The sequence below is a fragment of the Elgaria multicarinata genome, chromosome 1 (genome assembly GCF_023053635.1).
Source record: "Elgaria multicarinata webbii isolate HBS135686 ecotype San Diego chromosome 1, rElgMul1.1.pri, whole genome shotgun sequence".
NCBI classification, from domain to species: Eukaryota; Metazoa; Chordata; class Lepidosauria; order Squamata; family Anguidae; genus Elgaria; species Elgaria multicarinata.
This window is the reverse complement of record NC_086171.1, coordinates 204,964,554-204,985,802: the sequence shown is the minus strand read 5'-3', so window position 1 is coordinate 204,985,802 and position 21,249 is coordinate 204,964,554. Positions and strand designations below refer to the sequence as shown.

Sequence of the window (21,249 nt, the reverse complement as noted above, 5' to 3'; positions counted from 1 at the left end):
GTTTAACTCAAAATTCTTAAGCACCGTGGCTCAGTGTGACATCTGAACAGGGCCAAAAAGATTCTGCGTCCCAGCTGTGAAAGGCTCCTGTATTTACAAGGTTATCAGGGTCGTGTGGGTCACGACAATTGTGTCAAGAACGAATAGTGCCCAGAAAAGATTGTAAGTATCCCTATGGCCTTGGGAGATAGCAATCCAAATACACCCGATACATCAGAAGGTGACTGAACCCTAATTTCTGCAGAACTTTATCGAGGCTAAAATATTCCGACTCTTTAGAAGGAACAATAGAATTCCCTATTATCCTGTACAAAGCACTGGGAAGGGGATGGAAAACAGAGTCTTGACCCTGTGTGCACTGATTATCACGTCTTCAGAAGCATCTATGTGAAAATGTCGACAAGCATAATCTGCTCACCAGCATCCATTCCCCCGCACCCCATGAGCTATTACAGTACTTTGTACTAAGAGGTATTTGATCTGTACACAGCCTTTCTGCAATTCATCACTTTGTATCCTTTTTGCCTGTTTTAATTACATTGTGCTGATACCTAGAAGGGTTCAAGGAATCATTTTGCATGTACCCATCATATTGGGACGAAAGTCCAGACACTGCATGGTCTATCAATACCATCGACAGCACTTTTTGATGCTTAGGATATCAAACAAAGGAGACGAACACAGAATCATTTTATTGCACTTCTGAGGATTTGTATAAAAAAGACACAGTATTGCCTGTGCAGATCAGACACGTGGAGAACCCTATTCCTACACGCTTTAAGTAATGGGGCAACTCCACTGGTCCAGACATAAAATTGTTCACAAAGCCCATTAGTCTATTTCCATCAAATCCATAAGGCAATAGAGTTTTTAAATTTAATCTTTTAAATTAAACATGTCTGGGGAATGATATCCATGCACTGACACAGAAGTTTACAAAATTGCCTAAAATCAGGACTTATATTGGCTACCCGATGGCTACCAGAACCTTAGCTTTCAAGTGAAGTGTCAAAGGGTAATAACATCCCACCCCATGGAGACTTTTCTATGGGGCAGTGCCTGGACACTGCTCAAGGATATCTGTCCATGCCCCACTCACTTTCACCACTTTCTTAACAACTTCTCTGATTAGGTCAACATTAAACTTGGTTAGCCAATCATTTCTTTGTGTTTTTTGAACTGTTTCATCTGCTTCTTCTGTCTTAGTTGCTGGCTTTGATTCCATTATTGATTTTTTGTGAGCTGCTTCTATATGTTAGAAAGGCAGAATCTATTTTTAAAGTATTATTAATAATCATTCTTCATATCTTATGCTAGGTTGTTGCAATCCTTCACCACACTGAACTACCTTACAAGGTTGTTATATTCCTCTCTCACAGATGAGGGTAGAGGCAAAGAATAATGCATTACTTAAGGTGGCTTGGTTGAGTTCATAGCAGAGGTGAGTTTTGAACTAGAAGTTCAATCTCTTTGTCATTATGCTATCTTGCTTCATTTTAGCAAGACAGCCCTCTCACACCACTGGATGGCTATAGATTCTGCCCTTCACCTTGTCCAAAGGAAACCTTAAGGACAGCAAACCACAACCTTCCTCAACTTGATGCCATCCAACTCCCAATTGTGCCAGCAAACACAACCAATGATTACAACTGCTGAACAGAAAATCTGAAGGACACCGGATTGCGAAGATTGCTTCAAAGTCTGGAAAGTTTATTCAGGTTCCCTGCTTGAAACCCTGAGATGCTACTTAACCCACGTTTCGAGACTACCAATATATGAACTCCAGACTGGGCTCAAGGTAACTGTCAAAACAGTCTGGGCCACAACAGATATGTAGCAACATCGAACTGCCTAGAATAGAGGAATATGTTCTGCATACCACTAGAACATACCGGGGTAATTCTAAATTAAGTTCTGCTGAAAGGTGGATCTGTAAGGCCTTTAATGAGGAACCCCACTTATGTCTTCACAAAAGGCAGACAGAAAACCTTCAAAGCTACTCAGCTCATACTCAAGGAACTCCTTGACAGCCAAGTTCAAAAGTTCAAGAGAACCCTACAAAGCACAGTAATCCTTGCAGATTTCCTTAGTACAATGCTGAAGTAGCTTCATCATGGTCTTTCTTTCCCCTCCTCTCAACTATGTCATGGATTATGAAAGCCTGGCCTAGTTCCCACAAGAATTATACCACTACAGACTTCAGGTATTCATATGATTGGATGCTCCTCTTTTACAGGGTAAAAAAAATCCCTGCATAATTTTTTTAAAAAAAACTAGTTCCCTGAACTGTCAGCTTTCTATGTGCAAGGACTGATAGCTCCTTTTATACAAATACAATGAAACATTCAGTTTGAGTGTTCCCACCTGCATACTGAGGTTGTACATCCAAAACACAGGTTTATCACCTGAGTTAGAACCAGGCCTCAAAGCCCCAACTCAACCAATTGAGATTCAATTCTCTCAGCATCCTTCTACAAAAATTTAAAAATTAAAAGCTGATCTTAATGTGAAAGGAAGCAGGGGAAGAATCACAGCTGTAAATGGCTTCCCGAGAACATGTTTGTAGTTTCTTTTCAGCAATGGACAGATTTCTAGAATAGCCTCCGATAAAAAGTAATTAATCTGAGCACCGCAGAAGAGAAGGTTATGGTCTAGGGACTCAGTTAAGAAGCAGAGTCCTTTAAATGTTAAACATCGCTGGGTTTAAGGAATACTTGAGCTCTAGCCCTTATCATTTATTATTTCGCTGGCAGAACTGAGATGTGACTGATGGAGAAAGGCTTTAAGGGTGCCATCCTAGGACTCCTGCCCTCGATGCCCGTAGGGCTCTGAACCCGTAGGGTTATGACAAGCTGGGTTAAGACAAGCTGGAGCGTGTTCAGAGGAGGGCAACCAGGATGATCAGGGGTCTGGAAACAAAGCCCTATGAAGAGAGACTGAAAGAACTGGGCATGTTTAGCCTGGAGAAGAGAAGATGGAGGGGAGACATGATAGCACTCTTCAAATACTTAAAAGGTTGTCACACAGAGGAGGGCCAGGATCTCTTCTCGATCCTCCCAGAGTGCAGGACATGGAATAACGGGCTCAAGTTAAAGGAAGCCAGATTCCAGCTGGACATCAGGAAAAACTTCCTGACTGTTAGAGCAGTACGACAATGGAATCAGTTACCTAGGGAGGTTGTGGGCTCTCCCACACTAGAGGCCTTCAAGAGGCAGCTGGACAACCATCTGTCAGGGATGCTTTAGGGTGGATTCCTGCATTGAGCAGGGGGTTGGACTCGATGGCCTTGTAGGCCCCTTCCAACTCTGCTTTTCTATGATTCTATGAACATCCGGTGCAGTATGGGAGGCGTGTTGGAGGCTGTTCTTCCCATTCTGAATTCTCCTCCTGCTCTGTATTTTTGCTAGACAGGACTGGGGAAACAGGGCTGCTGCTTGTTCCTACACACACACTCTCACCTCTCCCTACTTAATTGTAAGGTCTTTCTGCAGGGAGGAAAGAATGCCATCATTAGCAGGAGAGTGAAAGAGAGGAGTGCCTGTGGTGACAGCTACCATCTCCACAGCCATCCCTGTCCTGGACTTCTGCCTGGCTGACTGCTGCTGCTCCCTACAGGACCAGAACCCCAGACAGTCATTGCTGATAATCTCTACCTGTCCCCTTCTTTGGATGGGGATAGATAGGCTGGCTGGCTGGCTAAAGGTGCCTGGGAGAGCTGGTACTTGCAGGGAATGAACAGCACCATTAGCCAGGAGAGAGAAAGAGGAGCAGCTGCCATCCCCACAGCCATCCTGCTTATTAGTGATAAGGGCAAGGGCCCTACCCCTCTTCTCGGGCAACTGTACATGCGTGTATGAATGACTGCAGGCATGAGCTATCCTAGGGTGAGAGCATAGGACAGCTGGTGTGGCTGAGATCCAACCATCCCTTGGGTGAGAGCTGAGGGGTGGGGGCAACTGGCTAGGGTGAGAGACTGGCCATAGCCTGGATGAGAGCCTTGTGTGATTGTGTGAAACTCTGCTTGAGGAGGGTGGTATATTAGGCCTGTTCACATATTTAGGCTGGCGCCTCATTTTCTTAATAGCCTGGCCTCCCTGCCCGATTTTACTGGTTTCTTCCTTTTACTGTTTATATATGAATCCCAGGGGAGGAACGAAGATTTGAGATCTGGCCCAACTTTCAATCCTTCCCTCAAATCTCAAGATCCAGGTTGCCCTATCAGCCCACCTTCTGATCTGCAGGTGCTGCTATTGAGTGCCAGGTCAGTCCACAATAAAACAATCACCATCCATGATTTGAACATAGACAAAACGGCTGACCTAGTGTGCATGATTGAGACCTGGGTGGATGAGCTGGGCGGAGTGGATCTGTCTCACCTCTGTCCACCTGGGTACTCGGTGCAGCACCAGCCTAGATTGGAGGGCGGGGAGTTGCCGTCATCCATAAGGATTCCATCTTCCTCACAAGGAAACCCATCCATTCTAGCACCAGTTTGGGGGGTTTGTACCTTGTGCCGGGCCAAAGAGACAGAACAGGTATGCTGTTGGCATACCGCCCACCCTGCTGCCCAGCAGTCTCCCTGCCCGAACTGACTGAGGTGGTCTCAGAAGTGGTGTTGGAGAACCCTAGGATTGTAGTTTGGGGGGACTTCAACATCCACGCCGAGGCCATCCTGACAGGGCCTCCTTGAGACTTCATGGCTACCATGACAACTATGAGGCTCCCTTAGTACATCACTGGCGTGACACATGTGGCAGGACATACCCTAGACCTGGTTTTTTACTGTTGGTCGGATGGAGGATGACCTGATTTGCCCAGCTCTGGGACAAGTAGTAAAACCCCTAGAGATTTATCACATCCCTGGTGGGGTGCCCTATGTAAGTGCATGTAATTTGGCTGTTAGAAGAAAAAAATCTGTTTGAGGTTTCTCTGCCGGGCTTTAAGCATTTAAGAATGATGTCTGGAATCCCTGCCTTTTTGGCCACGGCATTATCCCCATGGTGGGTGTAATCCTGAAGACGCAAAATCAGCGAAAACAGGATTGCTTTATACTGGTAACCTGTTTGCCTATTGAAAGAAATTTATGTTAGCCTAGCCGACAGAAAGCTCTGGCGTGGGCTGGTCCATGAAGTCACAAAGAGTCGGAAGCGACTGAATGAATAAACAACAAAAGCCTATTGAAAGAAATTTGTTAGCCTATTGAAAGAAAATTATGTTTAAAAAAGCCTAAAAGCCTATTGAAAGAAAATTATGTTAAAAAAGCCTATTGAAAGAACATTTGTTAAACAAAGCCTATGGAAAGACATTTATGTTAAAAAAAAGCCTAAAAGCCTATTGAAAGAAATTTATGTTTAAAAAGCCTATTGAAAGAAATTTATGTTAGTTCAAAAAATATTGTGACATTTTGTTATTCTGTGGAATTTTATGTCAAATTAAAGAACAAAAAAACAAAAAAATGAGATTTCTATCACCCCTGTTGTTAATATTGTTTAGTATTTAGAATATTGTACATCATTGTAGCTGTGTGCCCTCGGCACTCGTTGGTTGCTATTAGTGCCCTATGTAACTGCATTTAATTTGGTGGATCAAGAAGTTGTGTGGGCCTGTGGACGGCATTTCTGGAAATACATAGCAACTACGTTTTTTGCACCATGCAGAAAGTAGAGCTGTGTGATAGGTAAACCCAGAGAAGTACATGTTCTAATCAGAAGGCTAATGTCAAACATCACATTCCAAAGTCCAGGCAACGCTTTTAATCCACCCTGTTCCCTCTTTCCCACACAAATGGTGGCCTTGGCCTAGCTAATTAAGAAAGAAATTCAAGGCCAAAGATCGACCGAGCCAGGTTCCGGTCAGGTTCTGAACCCGACAAGAAGGGCACACTGGAATGAACAACGTTTAATTGAGACTAAGCTGAAAAACAAATGAAATTCATTATTCAATGGATATGAAAATGGTTTTGAGAGCTAAAAATGTGCACACATTACAGGCCAGAAAATGACCAAAGGAATCACATTCACATGCCATTATCTATGGAATGCCCATCAGGAATGGAATTGCTTCCATAAAAGTGTCCACAACATATGTGCAAGCATGGTTGCCATGACAGAGAACCTGGATGGCCATTTTTTAAAAAAAAAAATTAGAAATAAAACAGTTCCCAGGGCCAGTTTGCTGAAATTAACCAGGCCTGGAACTGCTTAGAAGGCAGATTACCTAGTACCAGGCAAGAAAAGTGTAATATAAGTGTTTTATAAATAAGCTATGTTTCCAGGCCATTAATGCTATTTCCTTGGATTATTTGGCAAATGACGCAGATTTACATGTCCCTGTGAACAGATAGTTTGTGGGTTTCTGCATACTACTTTCCTGGATAATGGCATCAAATAAAATTGCCTCAAAGCAGAGAGGTTTTTAAAACTGCTTCTTCTCCCATAGGCCACAAACAGTTAACATGGGGATGTGAGGGCAACTGAGCTAATAAGGTCACTATCCTCTGCATATTTAGATGAAGAAAGGCCCACAACGCCCACTATTCTGGAAAATGTTGGGAATCGTAGGGTTTTTTTTCCTGTCTGAAGATGTATAGATTGCGCCCCAAGCATTTCTGAGGACTTATTTACATCACTGAGGTAGATGTACACTGACTAGTCAACACTGGACGCCATTTCTGCCATACAGACAAAGGATAGATGTTCATCTCCAGGCATCACAAAATGATGGGTCCAAAAGCACTAATTATTAAGTATAATTTATGGAATTCAGATTCTGCCAAGAAGCTCAAGGCATGGTGTGTGTTTTGCCCTGCGTGGCAAGGCAGGGAATACTTGGGCAGAGGGGGAGCCCCAAGTTCAATCAGTGAGATTCACTGGGCTTTGAACCCAGCTCCCATCACTTCTGAAATATCAAAGACCTTTCAACAAACACACACTCTTTGCTCCTCTAAGGGCTGAACTGCACACAACATTGGAAAACATAACATCCATATTCCCCTGCCCAGACCAGAATGATCAAAGCAGTGATGGTGCAAAAACTGAATCAAAACAGGGTTGCTCCATTGGGAGAAGAGAGAGTTAAACTCAACACACAATAATAATAATAATAATAATAATAATAATAATAATAATAATAATAATAATAATAATTTAAAATCCACCACCCCTGCCCAAGATGAATTTTGCCCTCTGGAAAAAAAAATACAGATACTTGTGCATTCCCCCTGCACTGAGCAAACAGCTTTGAGTCAGAGGAAGGAGGTGAGGGCAGTCACCCACAAACCAATCCCACCAGCACCCCCTGGCTGCTTTGATCTTTTGTGAAAAGCACAAGAGTTCCAATTACAGATCCCACACCTAGTTTTAGCCTAAGAGCTCTTCTACACATTACACAGGGTAAGGCGACGTAAGCCTGGAGTGAAGCTCTCCATGTGAGTGGGGTCTCCTCTTCTTTTTGTTCTTCCTTTTAACTACAGACTCATGTAACACAGAGAGAAAACTCTGTTCCATATAAAATCAGCACATCATGGAATGAGGCTTGGTGCAGCTCTCAGCCTGAAATGCTAGTTCTAGTACAAACTCGGAGCATTTCTTTTTAGAACAAGGGAGAGCATTCAAAAGGCACGACATGCACGCATACACTACAGGGAGTTTCTGCCATTTCAACCTACGAAGCATGAGGGGCGGTTCTTGACGCCCCCATCCCCCTCATTGCAACCAGCTTTGCAATGTCCACAAACTCCTTCCTGCACTGTTTGGCTAACGTCACAAGCTGTACAGCTTATGGAGGAATCCCCAACATGGTGCCTTCCCACACCCCAGTTTTTAGGAAATGCACCCCTCTGCATAGCCAGACTCATCCAATGCTATCCAAGCAGCCTTCAGGGGTGCAAAACTTCACATCTGTCCACCACAGCCCCCTTCCCCCCCCGGCACCCCCACTTTCTGCCAACCAACCATCATTTGCTCATTTCCCAGGTTCAGTGCAGTTTCCCCCATTCTAAAAGCTTGAAATGCCTTTCCTTTAGGTAACAATAAGAACCTGAAGCTGTTATGTTGGTATTTGGGGTATCTTGGCTCCACCGCTTTTGCCTTCAACTCTTCCCACTACTGGAATGCTACCCAAAAATACTTCTCCAAAGCAGGATCTGACCCTGGGACTGAATGGGGTTCTGATTTAGAGAGTAGGGATTGGGGGGGGGAGAAGAGAAAGCAAGCAACTGAAAGGTTATAAACTCCAATACTAACCGATTCCAAGCTAGTAAACCAGCTAAAGTGAACATTTCTTAAAGCAGAGTGGAGTGGGTTGAGAAGACCCACCAAGGTGTCTGAACGGTTAATAAAAAGGAACAGGTGTTAGCAAACACAATGAGACGGCATAATTAAATACCACCTTCTACTCTCAATTGCTCAACCTCCCATCTCCCGGCTCTTGTGAGAACCACAAGTGACAGCTGCTAATCATGTTATTTAATGTACGAAAGGCAGGTGTTCAAGAATTACAGGGATGTGATCTGGGTACAAACCCAGAAGGGAAACAGCGTTGGCACAATTCTTTAGTCCAAACACAGGAGCCAGCTTGAATTCTATCGAAGGAGCAACCATTCCTGCCACCCCACCCCACCCTCCAAACACAGAAACAAACAACTTTCAGTTCTAAACAATCAGAAGCTGCCAGCCAACCTTTAATTGCCACCTAGGGTGTTTTGCATATAGGAAGGATATAAACAGATTATTATTATTATTATTGCTTTTGTAGTTTCTTTTTGTATTAGTGGTAGTTCTGTAAAATTTACATTCCACCACAAAACCAACAACACAGTACTCTCCCGATCATGGATCCGGACCATCCACGTCCCTGACCTCAAAGATTTCCCATACTGCATTGAGTTTTCATACAGCCGCTCCTCCCCAGGCCTTCTCGGCTTCCTCTTTGCTCCTCTGCCCTCCGCCAACGGCGAGCTGTTCTCACCCGTTTAACATTAATAATTAAACAAAGCAGAGAAAGATACCAGCGCAGTATTGTCCTATGCTACAATGCAGTCTCCCTACTACAAGTCTGTTCAATCTTAGCCCAAGGAAAATAGTTTAACCATCCTATTTCATACATTACCATGCACCAGTGACCATGACCATAAGTTTATTATCCTGCTAAACAAAAAAGAAGAAATATATATGGAGAGAGAGAGAGAATATACAAATAACTCCTGGTAATAATAAGAAAGCCAAGGCAAAAACACAGACTGCCTAAAGAAAAAGCTTACCAGCTCTACAGATCAGTTCAGCTAAATATTTCCCAGATTAAACTGTGGTCCACACCGTTCAACCTGCCGGATTTGCTACCCTATTGGGGGAAACTATTTTAAGCCTAATTAGCATGAAATTTGGGAGAATGCAAACGCTATTTTTTTTTATTGAGACATAAAGCAAAATGCCACGACATTTCTTCCATCCATTTATCATAAACAAGTTAATTACTGTGTAACAAATGGGCACCCGCTGGATTCTCAATGTTTGCAGGATGCGAGAGAGCTGAGTCAAGCAAAGAAGATGAACCACAAAGTAGTAGTAAATAGCTTATGGCGTACTTATAATAAAACAATGACTCTGTGAAAGCTTTTGTTGTCAAATTAAGGCTAAGCCATTTCCATTGGAATAACTCAATTATAAAGTAGTCATTATCTGTTTAACTCGATTCCAACCAGGAAGAATGCTAGAAGCATGTGTGCGCATTTTTTAATCTTGATGCTACGGAAGGAAGAGTCATGCTAGTCTGGGGACCTCAGGTATGACACTCAGCTGAGCACTGAAGTGCTGATACTGTTTAGAAGCTACACACATTAGAATCCATTCACTAAACAAGCAAACTTCACAACAACGCATCACAAGGCACAAGCAACTGGGAAATGACTTTCAAATCTAACTACACAGTTGTCAGGGATGCTTTAAGGTGGGTTCCTGCACTGAGCAGGGGGTTGGACTCAATGGCCTTATAGGCCCCTTCCAACTCTACTCTTCTATGATTCCAAGCCAGCATGACTAACTTAAAAGCTAATACTGGCAGTAACTTTGTGTTACGAGAGGCATTTTAACTTTCTGGCGCTGGGAAACCTCCAAACTACTTGTGACTCGGGAAAGGAGATGAGGCATGAGGTAGGTGTCATGGCCATATGGGAAAAACTTGAGGGCCACACTGGAGGTCACAAATGGGCCTGGAGAACTTTGGTTCAAGACCCTGGTTTAGGGAAATAAGGACCTAATCTACACCAAGCAGGATATTACACTATGAAAGTGGTATATAAAAGGCAGGCGCCACACCAAGCAGGATATAGCACTATGAAAGTGGTATATGGTATGTGTCAATGGGCCTCAACAGTTGTCAGTGCACTTCAATACTGCTATAAAGCAGTAGTGTGGCTCCTGCCTTTTCTATAATGCTTTCATAGTGCAATATCCTGCTTGGTGTAGATCAGGCCAAGGAAATTTCAAGCTATGGTTTCTGCCCCTGGCTTGTTTCCTTTAACCATAGTTATATTTGGGCTCAATAAACTATGGTTAGTTTAAAAAAGAAGAGAAATCAGACCAGAAAACGGAGAAGCTCGACCACATAATGCTGAGCCATAGTGCAGAAAATGTCACACAGATGGGGGGGGGGAGTGGGTAATTTTTGATCGCTCAGGCATACCAGGTGTTAGGAGACAACATTAAATGAAATCCTGGAGATTTAACAGTTCCATCTTACAGCACATTCAAATCCAACTTAAGCAAGAAAAGAATCATACATATACATACACACACACACGGGTGGGGAGTGTTTTTAAAGTAACAGATTTGTCCCAGATATTGTACAAATTAATTAGAACAGCATGCAATTTAGTGTACACACTCCTAAAAAAAGGTGTAAAATAGATTTCCTAGCTATTGGCAAACAAAATAATTATACTTATTTGAAAGTCACTTGCAGTTCCATTGATAAAATTGCGACTCACTTCCCACAGCTACCAGCGGAATAAATTTCAGAAGCAAACAATGGGGAGAATGCAGCCTGAGTTCTCCAAGGTCAAAACCTTCGGAATTGAATGGGAGTTGCTGGCAAAGGCATGCCATTCATTGCAATGGAGCCCCACATTGGCTGCAATCGTGACACCTAGGCATCACTTTAAACTTCAGGCAACAATGCAGCTGTCTGGAGAAGGCTAAAGGAATCAGGGATCTCAAACACATCAGATCAGAGCAATACTTTTATAGTTGAAGCCTCAAACAGTACCTGCAGGATTTTCACTGAGTGCAGGAATTGTTACTGAACTTCTCCTTAAAAGGCATACTTCTGCCCCAAAGCGCTAGACTCTTATTTTGCGACATTTTCCATCTGTTAAATCTGGTCTTTTATATTGGCAACTTCCTCATCCCTTACTTGGCGAGTCATTGAAAAGGAGTTTGGCCTGGGTTTTAAAATCATTTAGGGTTCTTCCACAGCTCACACTAATTTCCATAGAACTTGCCTGGGGACCTTCCCACTGGATCCATGCCCATGGACAATTACTGTATCATTTATCATATTATGCTCATATACAACAGTTATCATATTACACTCATATACATCATTTAAAATTGTTCTGGTCCATGTCTTTCCGCCAAACCCATCCATCCTTCACACGAACCATAAATACACACAGTACTACATTTAAGCTGCATATTGTGCGGTTCTTTTCTTGCTATTCAGTATCTACAAATGGGATATACAACAAAACGTTGCAGCATATCTTCCCTCCTTAAAGCAATGTTCCTATTCAGGGTTCCAGTCAGCTAATTCCTCCAATCACAGCCCTCCCCTCGCCCATCAAACCCATGTTCCATTTGTCTTTTCCCAACTGACACACTACATTCTGCAGCTAAGAAGCACGCTTAGTCTTCATTAGACTCTTTTGGGTTTTCTTTGTCCTCCACGGCATTTTGACTAAGGGTAGTTTATTTAGTTCTGCAACCCTTGAGGTTCCCCCCAAGCATTCTTAAATTATTTTTCAGTGGCTCCATTATGGCTACAACCCTGGTGGCATTCACAACATAAGAAGTGTCGTGCTGGATCAGACCAAGGGTCCATCTAGTTCAGCACTTTGTTCACACAGTGGCCAACCCGCTGTCAACCAGGGACCAACAAAGCAGGACGTGATGCAACAGCACCCTCCCGCCCATGTTCCCCAGCATACAGCCTCAGATACTGGAGGTAGCACATAACCATCAGGGCCAGTAACCATTGATAGCCTTCTCCTCCAGGAATTTATCCAACCCCCTTTTAAAGCCATCCAAATCGGTGGTAGTGTGTTCCACCTGAGTTTACTATTAGGAGTAATCATTCACTACATATAGTAGCTGCTTTTGAATCGTTTAGAAAGGGTCCAGTATTTGGAGCAGGTTATCTGAAGGATTGCCTCCTTGCATATGTACCTGCCCAGACCCCAAGGTCATCTTCAGGGTTCCTTCTGCCAAAGTAAGTGATGGTTATCAGAAAAAGGGCCTTTTCTGCTGCGGCACCCCAGCTGTGGAATGAGCTCCCTAGACAGGTTCGCCTAGCGCTTACATTGCATTCCTTTTGGTACCAGGCAAAAAAGACTTTTTAAAATTTTTCTACCATTCAACATCCTTGTCTTCAAGCAACGCTGTTTTAAATTTGTTTCTATTTTTATATTTTATACTGTACCTTGTGGTTTTAGTTTTTGTGAACAGCCCATAGAGCTTCAGCTATTCAGCATAAGAAATAAAATCAGATAAATACCCTTGCATTTTCTGTGAAGTTCTCAGTAACACCCAAAATGGAGGCTACCAGACATGACCTTTCCTAGACAACATCCCAAATTCATCTTCATTAAGCTGCTGAAGAAGACTGTTGAAATCCAGAGGCACGGGCGTAACACGCCTGTGCATATACTGGCACACCAGACCACTTTACCTTTTCAACAGGGTAAAAACCCCATATAAACCTCCCCAGAACTTACAATCTTTCAGCTGGAAGCCACTTGCTCTGGCCACATCACCTCTTTTCTGAAATCAGTCTACAGGGGTTCAGCACACTAGTGACAAAACAATGGAATAGCATCCTGAAGGAGGCCCACCATTTCACTTCTTACATTTTTATAACCCCCATAGCCAAAGCTCTCTGGGCGGCTCACAAAATTTAAAACTATTAAAATAAATAAAAGTATATAAACCAGAACTCCTTGCCCACATCTCCATTTTTTCTTAGATATCCCTGATCTGGTGTTTTAATACTCCATGCTGCTAGATTTTGGTTGGTTTTAAATGTTTTGTCTGTTTGATTCTTGCTTTCTTCAAGGGCCATAAAACAGATAATATATTTAACATATTGCATAACAGCCTACTTACTATCTTTAGAATAGCCTTCAGAAAACTCATACGTTCAATAACTGGCAGGTAAAATTATTGCGGAAGGCAGCAGATTATATAGCCTTATATGCAGGTGTCGACAATCTCTCACTCAGGTGTTAGCAATAACAAAGAGATTAGAAGTCGGGGATTGTCCTGGGTGGCTAACTTCACAGAAAAACTCAAAGGAGTTAAAAACAAAACAAAAAAGTCTCCATTATAGTAGAGGACTTGTAAGGCCAAAGTTTTTAACTTTAAACTCTACTCCATTTCTTTTCCAAATAAGATCTTATTTTCTGTGTTTAGTTTTTCCACTGCCTAGAATCTTACATCCAAGAAATGTCTCACTAGTGCAATACCTTTTTTTGGTTTTGTTTCTAATGTTAGAGATCTTTCCCTGTTTCCTTGAGGATCCTTGATGTTTTTCCAACAGAGATTATTTTGCATGGACACTGAATGGTATATACTACATTACTGGTGTTGAAGTGTCTCAGGAAATGCTGTTTATTGTTGCAATGATAACCCATCTCTGTCTCCTTACCAGTATATCTGCAGCAAGTACAGGGCCCAAAGGGATGGTGACCCATAGGTGCTGTTGCTCCAGGTAAAAATGTACAGATGGGCCTGTCTGTTCTCACTAAATACATATAGTTCAGGGCAGAATCTCATTTCTAGCTTTCTTAAAAGAGGTTGTGTTCCCCCACCCCGCCCCTTGACATCCAGGTATTTCTTGTAAGATGTGCCCACATTTTTTTATATGTTCCCTCTGTAAGTTTTTGATAACATGACTGAATGTTAAGTTACAGCTTTAAAGGATTTGGCCTTATACAGAGTCAGGTTACTGGTCCATCTAGCCCAGGGGTAGGCAACCTGTGACCCTCCAGATGTTTGGCCCAACAACTCCCATCATCCTTCACAGTTACCTGTGCTAGTTAGGGCTGATGGGAGTGGTAGGCCAAAACAGCTGGAAGGCCACAAGTTGCCTACCCCTGACTGAGCCCAAAGTATAGTTAGGGTAGCCACTGCTCTGCCAAGTATCAGGCAGGGAGCTTCTCCATTATCTGCTACCTCCTGGAGATTGAATTTTGGATGCTCTTCATGCAAAAGCATGCGTTGTGCCACCGAGCAAACTCTTCTGACTCATCCTGCTCTGTTCAACTGAAGGTGGCTCTTCCTTGCTGCAGATAAACATGTGACTGACTTGTGACTGACCATCCTTGTTCCAACTGGATACCTTTGCTTGTGTGCATTTCTCATCTGCTTCTTCTCTCGTTTTAAGATCTCACTCTGATTGACAGTACTTTTTTTTAGTGTTTATTTCATTGTTCCATCACTTCAGGCAATAATGTAATTCATCTGTCCTTTTGGAAGGGGGTTTATGACAATTGGGTGTTTGATTCATTGTGTTGTGTTGTAGTTGGCTGGACAATAGGGATGGAACAGAAAGTTTGGTGAAGAGAGTTCAAAGGCAGTGCCAGCCAAAGCCAAAGAGAAGCTGTCATTTAATTGTAGTGTCAGCTGATTGAGAACTTTAAATAAATAGGGATCTATACCACAGTAAGCCATTTAAGTAATTTGCAGTGAATGAGCAATTTCCACCAATAATTTCCTCCCCTTAATGAGTTGAGTTGATGTTGGGAGTACATTGTGACCCTAGAGAGGACCTTATCCATGTCCTGATCACACAGGGCTTTCAGCTTTATTTGGGTTGGCTGCTTACTTTTTGTCCCTGGGATGCTCTACAAGGACATATTAAGTGCGCTCAAATTCCATTAAAATCAAGGGAAGGGAAGTCTCACTGATCACTCTCTGGACGGATATCAAGAGAGGTGGTTTCTGGAAAGAGTTTCTAAAGGGGGTTGGCCGCATGTGATTGAAAACTAACACCGTAAATCTCTTTCCCACCAGCAGACTGGCTTTAAAAGAGGTTTAGATAGATTCCTTGAGGAGAAGGCTATCAATGGCTACTGGCCCTGATGGTTATGTGCTACCTTCAGTATCAGAGGCAGTAAGTCTGTGTGCACCAGTTGCTGGGGAACATGGGTGGGAGGGTGCTGTTGCACCATGTCCTGCTTGTTCATCCCTGGCCGATGACTGGTTGGCCACTGTGTGAACAGAGTGCTGGACTAGCTGGACCCTTGGTCTGATCCAGCATGGCACTTATGTTCTTAAAATTTGGTCTGAGATGCATCGGGCATTAAGAATAAAGCATTTTATTTATTTATTTTATTTGCCTTAGCATCCTGAGAAATGTTCTCAATTTGTGGTCGTCATAATGCATGCCTGTTCCTAAATCTCATGATTTTTCTCTAGCTCTGTAAACACTCCATCATTATCCCAATGAACTTCTTTCTGAACAGCAAAAAAAAAAAAAAAAAGTGGGGGAGAATGAACCCTATTTAGAGAATACAAGGTGAATGTAGAAAAAACTATTCAGGACTATATTCTTGGGGTTTCAATGTGCCATGCTGCTGTCTTGTTACATTGAGGGCCTAAAGTCACTAGATAGCACATTGCAAATGATTCTTCATCAGCCTCCATTGCGAACATGCTTGCCCATTCCTTTACACTGCCATCTCTGGTTTGCCATCTCTGGTTCTTACTCCAAATTGTCTTCACTTCCTTCAATGGCATCCCGCTGCCATATCAGATTGGCTCATAGCAGTGACATCTACAGTGTCTATTAGCAATTAGGAAGCAAAAGTGCAGAGAATTGTTCCAGTTCTGCTTTTAAGTTTCTCATAGGGATAAACAGAAGGCTTATATCTCCTGTGTCATGCAAATAGGCAGTTAAAGTATTTCATTAACTTAAAAAGCAGAGTTGTGGGGAGGGGACAAAAAAGGAACCATGCTCCAGATAACCCATAGTCCTTTGGATTGTGAAGTTATTTTACGAGCTCAGTCACACACACACAAAAAGCAGTTATAATCGCGCAATTACCGTAAAGCTAATTGGTAGTTTCTCACTGCCTGTGTTTTCATGTTGTCAGTGGGGCAGTAATGAACATGAACGCCACCGTTTGAGAACAGAATGTCTGTAGGCTTGTTTACCACATATCCAAAAACAACGTCTGCTTTATCAGGCTTTGCAAAGCAAAAAATAATCTCAAACACAAGTATACTGCGCGTGCACACACACAAACCCGAAATCCAAAACGCAACAAGAGAAACTTCTAACAACAGAGGGGTGGGACAGAGGTGAGAAAGTCATGGAGCAAGGATTGGGTGCTGCACGCTAACTTAAAATCCTTTCACCGGAGCCACACAATAAGCAACGGAAGAATTCAATATTGTTCCTGAGTATAGTAATGTAGTTCAGTATTGTCACAGATGCACGAGCCTGCAAGAATCATTCCTCAGATCATTTTGCCAATAAAACGTTTGGACTCAGAGCTCTTGCTTTTCACATGTCAGCTATTTCCTCTCCACAACGAGGAGCGTACGTTAAGATATCCCATTGCTTTTCCAGTAACGCTTCCTACCTTTGAGTAACTTCTGCCCTTCCATGATGTTTTGGGAAACCAGTGCAGTGTAATCGTCTTCCGAGAAGCCTGGCTTGCAAGTGGGTCTGACTGTAAGATCCCCATTTTGTGCCTGTAGAGAGCAAAACAAGAGCAACAGAACACCATGGATTGTGTTGTTTTGGGTGGCAATCGGGAAGGAGGGGGCAATTCACAGTCGGCATGCAGGTGTCTACAAACAGGCAAGCCTGAGCAGCAGAAACAGCAGTGATCATGTCAAACTGCTAACACATTTCAAGCCAGGAAGGAAAAATGAAGCACACTGGTTAGGCAATACTGGCTTATTGGATCCAACCAGAATGCTGAAGACTTGGGAAATATTTAAGAAGATGGCTCAGAATGGTGGCCGCTGCACATAGCAATGTATCTCTTACGTTAGAGGCACCTTAATGTCTCAGATCAATATAAATCAAGCCACAGCGGGCGAACATGAGTAGCTAAACAGGAACAACCCACCACCACCCCACCCCAATTTCTGAGGAATCCATCTGATGGGAATCTTCAGCCCCACTCAACCAATCATAAAGATCTCTGGAGTTACTGGGAAAGCTACAGAAGGATGCTGTGAGTGTGCATATATACACACGCAGACTGTACCTCCCTTAACAAATCAATGTAGAACTGCTGAGCAATCACCACCTGGCAGGCAGTAAGAGCAGGGAAGAGAGAGAGAGAGAGAGAAAGCATGTGTAAGCATGCAAGCATCCCTGGCTGTAATACAAAGTGAAATCCAAGAAGGTTATGATGGCAACTCAGAGAAACAAAAATATATGCACCTTAGCTCCCCCAACCCCTATACACACACCATCTAGCTACCCTCACTTGTAACATTACATCAACAGCTACTGCCATGTAACTTTCTCGCCTTTGGGATAGACAGATATGCCTGAGATTTGTTTCCAGATTCACGCTGGAGTGAATCTACGTAGGGAAAGGTTAGTTTCCACCCCAAGCCTTGGGGGGAGTGACTTTAGAATTGATGTTGCTTTTGCACGGGGGGGGGGGGGGCGTTGACTGGGTTTTCCAAATCTATCAGCTTGATTCGACTCCAGCGAATGTGAAAGGGAAGCCGAAAAGCTGGTTAGCTGGCGATTTGTAAATAAAATTTCCACTGGCAAGAGAAGGTATGAAGGTTTGGAGGAAGGGGGCATCAGCGCATTTATTTTTACAGCCCTCGGTAAGATTTTGCTAGAGAGTCCCCCCCAGGAATCCAGGGGATCCCCCATCTATTTCATGGCAGGCACAAAAGCAAGGCGGCCTAATCCCCAGGAAGAACACATAACTTTATTTTAAGAGAGCCAACCTGACCACCTCACACTCTAAATATGGAAGACGCTGGGAAGATTTAATAGCTAGAAAGCCAAACAGGTTCTGCAGAGGTGGACTTTAAATAATTATGAACTGAAGGAAAGCTACATTAAACGTGTATGGGGATGCGAGAGAGGGGTAGCAAAGAACACAGAGTCTGTCTCCCAGCTTGCAGAGGTGCTTACTAAGCAAAAAGCAAGCCAATGTAATCTCGGCGAGAAATCACGCCTGGAAGAGAAATGCCAGCTACCGTCTATGGGAAGTGCATGAGAGTGACTCTTCTGTGCACTCCAGCAGTCTGCTGGCAAGATGCTGCAATTCGGAAACATTTCAGAATCTGAGAGCAGGTAACAGGCTTTGGGTTTCTAGTCACCCCACTTAATACGGTGGACCCCGAAGCACAGGGCCACTGCAGTAGGTCAGGGGTAGGGTTATGTACAGTGAAGCCCTCCACCCCACCCCAAAAATGTTTTTTTAAACTGGAAGTCCTTTCTTTCTCCCCACTCCCAGGCTAAAAGTGGCTCAATGTCTCCTTACAAAAAGGGACCCCAACAAGATGCCCTATTTGGCCACAATCTATCCAGGAGCCCTCCAGTGCAACTAATACTTGCAGGGCTCCTACACAGAAAGGTTTGTGCAGGAGAACTTCCCAGTCAATCATGCCCATTGTCAATCAAAACAGTGTTAATGATAATTAACTTCTAAAGGGATTTTCATTCAGGCAGGGAGAGGGAAAGAAAGGCAACTTGGTCAATTTTCACTCTAAAAAATAAAATAAAAACATAGCCTCCAGTTCAAGAGTGCGTCCAGTGTGGCTATCACAGATACTTTTCTAAAAAAAAAACATTTTTAAAGTTCATTGTGCTGAAATATAGGAGAAATCAAAATGCAGGACAAGAGGCTAGTGCCTAATAAGTCTGCACACACAAAATCAACACTATGTATTCATATACTAGCGGCAATATCATACCATTTTATAAGAGTGCATTGCAAATCTGCACTTAAAATACATACAGCACAACATGCCACAATATAGGGAAGCAAGTTAGGGAGCCCAATTTCAAACTGCATTAATACACATTTGCAGCAGAGAGTGACCCTGTTACTTCCGTAAAAGCTATTAAAGTGCATTAAAAAAAACTTACACAAAAAATCCCACTTTTTTTTTGAAAAAAAAAAATAAAGATCAGAGGTTTTACAAATCCTGAGTAAATTTCCCTTTGCTTATCTGCCTTAATCTGGCACACCCACTGACAGGCTAAAAGATTTCCAAAACTATGCTATTAACAAAGCAGCAAGAAAGGGGGCAGATCCACGCAAGTCTCAGAGCAAGGGTTTGCCGTGCCATCCTAAACAGGTTTACTCAGAAGTAAGTCCCATCGCATACAATGGGGCTTCCCTAGCAGTAATTGAGTTTAGGAACAGAGCTGCCTCTCCATCCTTAAACCAGTCCCCCTTTCCCCTGGTTCCTCCGAATATTCCGGTCTGATAAACACCCAAGACTTCTTGCCACGCCATGTGGGTTAGGCAGACGGTTTAGAAAAGTGAGTGCAAGATCCATTATGAAGTTCTGGGAGACTCCCAACGAAGACAGATTAATACACACACACATACACACACTTTATGACCGTCCAACTGCGCGGTTCTCTCCGTGGCTTGGCTATATTCGCTCCCACCAGCGAACTTGGGGACGTTGGAACCGTATCATGGTCTCAACCCGGGTCTCTCGCCGGCGGCAGACAGAGACCCATTTCTGCCCCCCCCCCTCCTTAAAACGCTTTGCATTTGCCAAACCGAGAATCCAGCTCTCGCTACGGCGACCCACCCCGTCCCTTTGCAAAAAGCCTTCCCCCTCCCCAGGCTTTTGGTCTACCAGCGTCTGTGAATAGCTGGAAAGGAGGGAGAGGCAGCCGAGAGAGCTGTGTGAATGTGTCTCAGCGGGAAGACACAAGCTAGCATTGTTGCATACGCTCTGCAAAAAAAAAAACTTGGAGGGGGGTGTTGCATGGCGGAGCCTCTCCACGAGCTCACCCCAATACACACACACAAAAGGAGACAGACATTGAACCTTTATGGCATACGACATCTATGCATATAGGAGCGAGGAGAGGGAGAATGTGCCGCATGCAGAAATACAGGGGAGACCCCCTCTTTTCCCGAGCACACACACACAGACACGGAGGGATGCATCCCAGAGAGCGACAAATGTGCCGATAATGATGTGCGCAAAGAGGTGGAGGAACAGAACGAGAGGCAGAGCGAGGCGCCCGGGCTCCTTCGCAGGCAAAAATCCCCGAGCCCCGGAACCTGCTGGCACGATCCCGCTGCCTCCGGCCAGTGCCGGGCGGCGGTCGCCCACCCAGCCTCCCTCCACCACCACCATCACCACCCTCTCCGCCCGCCGCGGGAGCAGCTGCTCCAACTTACCCTCGCCGAGCCCCAGCAGCAAAAGAGCAAGAGAAGTAGCATTCCCGAGCCAATTGGCATCTCCGCTGATCGCCGAGCCGGGCGCGTCTCCCTCCTGCTCGCCGCCTTCCCCCGTGCTCAGCCCCGGCTGGGCAACCCCCCCAGCGCGCGCCCCCCCGACCGGCCGCCGGTGCCTGGCCGCCGCCTCTTCCTCCCTTCGCTCGCCTGTCCCTGGGAGCCGCCAACTCTTCCCAGCCGCTGAGCTGCCCTCCTCGCGTTCCCCGCTTAATTCCTCGCAGCCGCTCTGAACTGCAGGTGAAGCGCTCTCGGTGCTGCTCTAGCGAATCCCCGCCTCCCAAGCCCGGCCCATACGGCGCGGAGTGGCAGGCAGGCAGGCGCCCTTAAAGGAGCAGCAGGAGCGGCGGAGGCAGCACCAGCCGCCAGAAGAAGAGGAAGAAGAAAAAGCGAGTGGCGAGTTCGAACCTAGCCCAGGCTCTGCCTTACTCCCCAGGAAAGGGCGCCGGGTAGGGTCACCTCGCCTCTCTCCCCAAACAGGCCGCGATGTCCAGGTAGGGGGGCAAGCCGGATTCCCTCTCCCTTCCCCAGTAAAGCTAGGGACTTCTGGACTCCTCACAAGG

The 21,249-nt window shown here is 44.3% G+C and overlaps 1 protein-coding gene across 1 annotated transcript in view; it reads right to left on the bottom strand.

Annotated features, from left to right (window-relative positions):
• Positions 1–20,739, bottom strand: part of CDH4 (cadherin 4) — a 1,028,403-nt gene extending 1,007,664 nt beyond the window's left edge. Inside the window, exons 1-2 of the mRNA XM_063146852.1 lie at positions 20,633–20,739; positions 16,859–16,970 (exon numbers count right to left, since the gene is read on the bottom strand). Coding sequence (XP_063002922.1) covers positions 16,859–16,970; positions 20,633–20,692 — 172 coding nt within the window. The 5' untranslated portion in view covers positions 20,693–20,739. The remainder of the gene's footprint in view (positions 1–16,858; positions 16,971–20,632) is intronic.
• Positions 20,740–21,249: the final 510 nt, after the last annotated feature.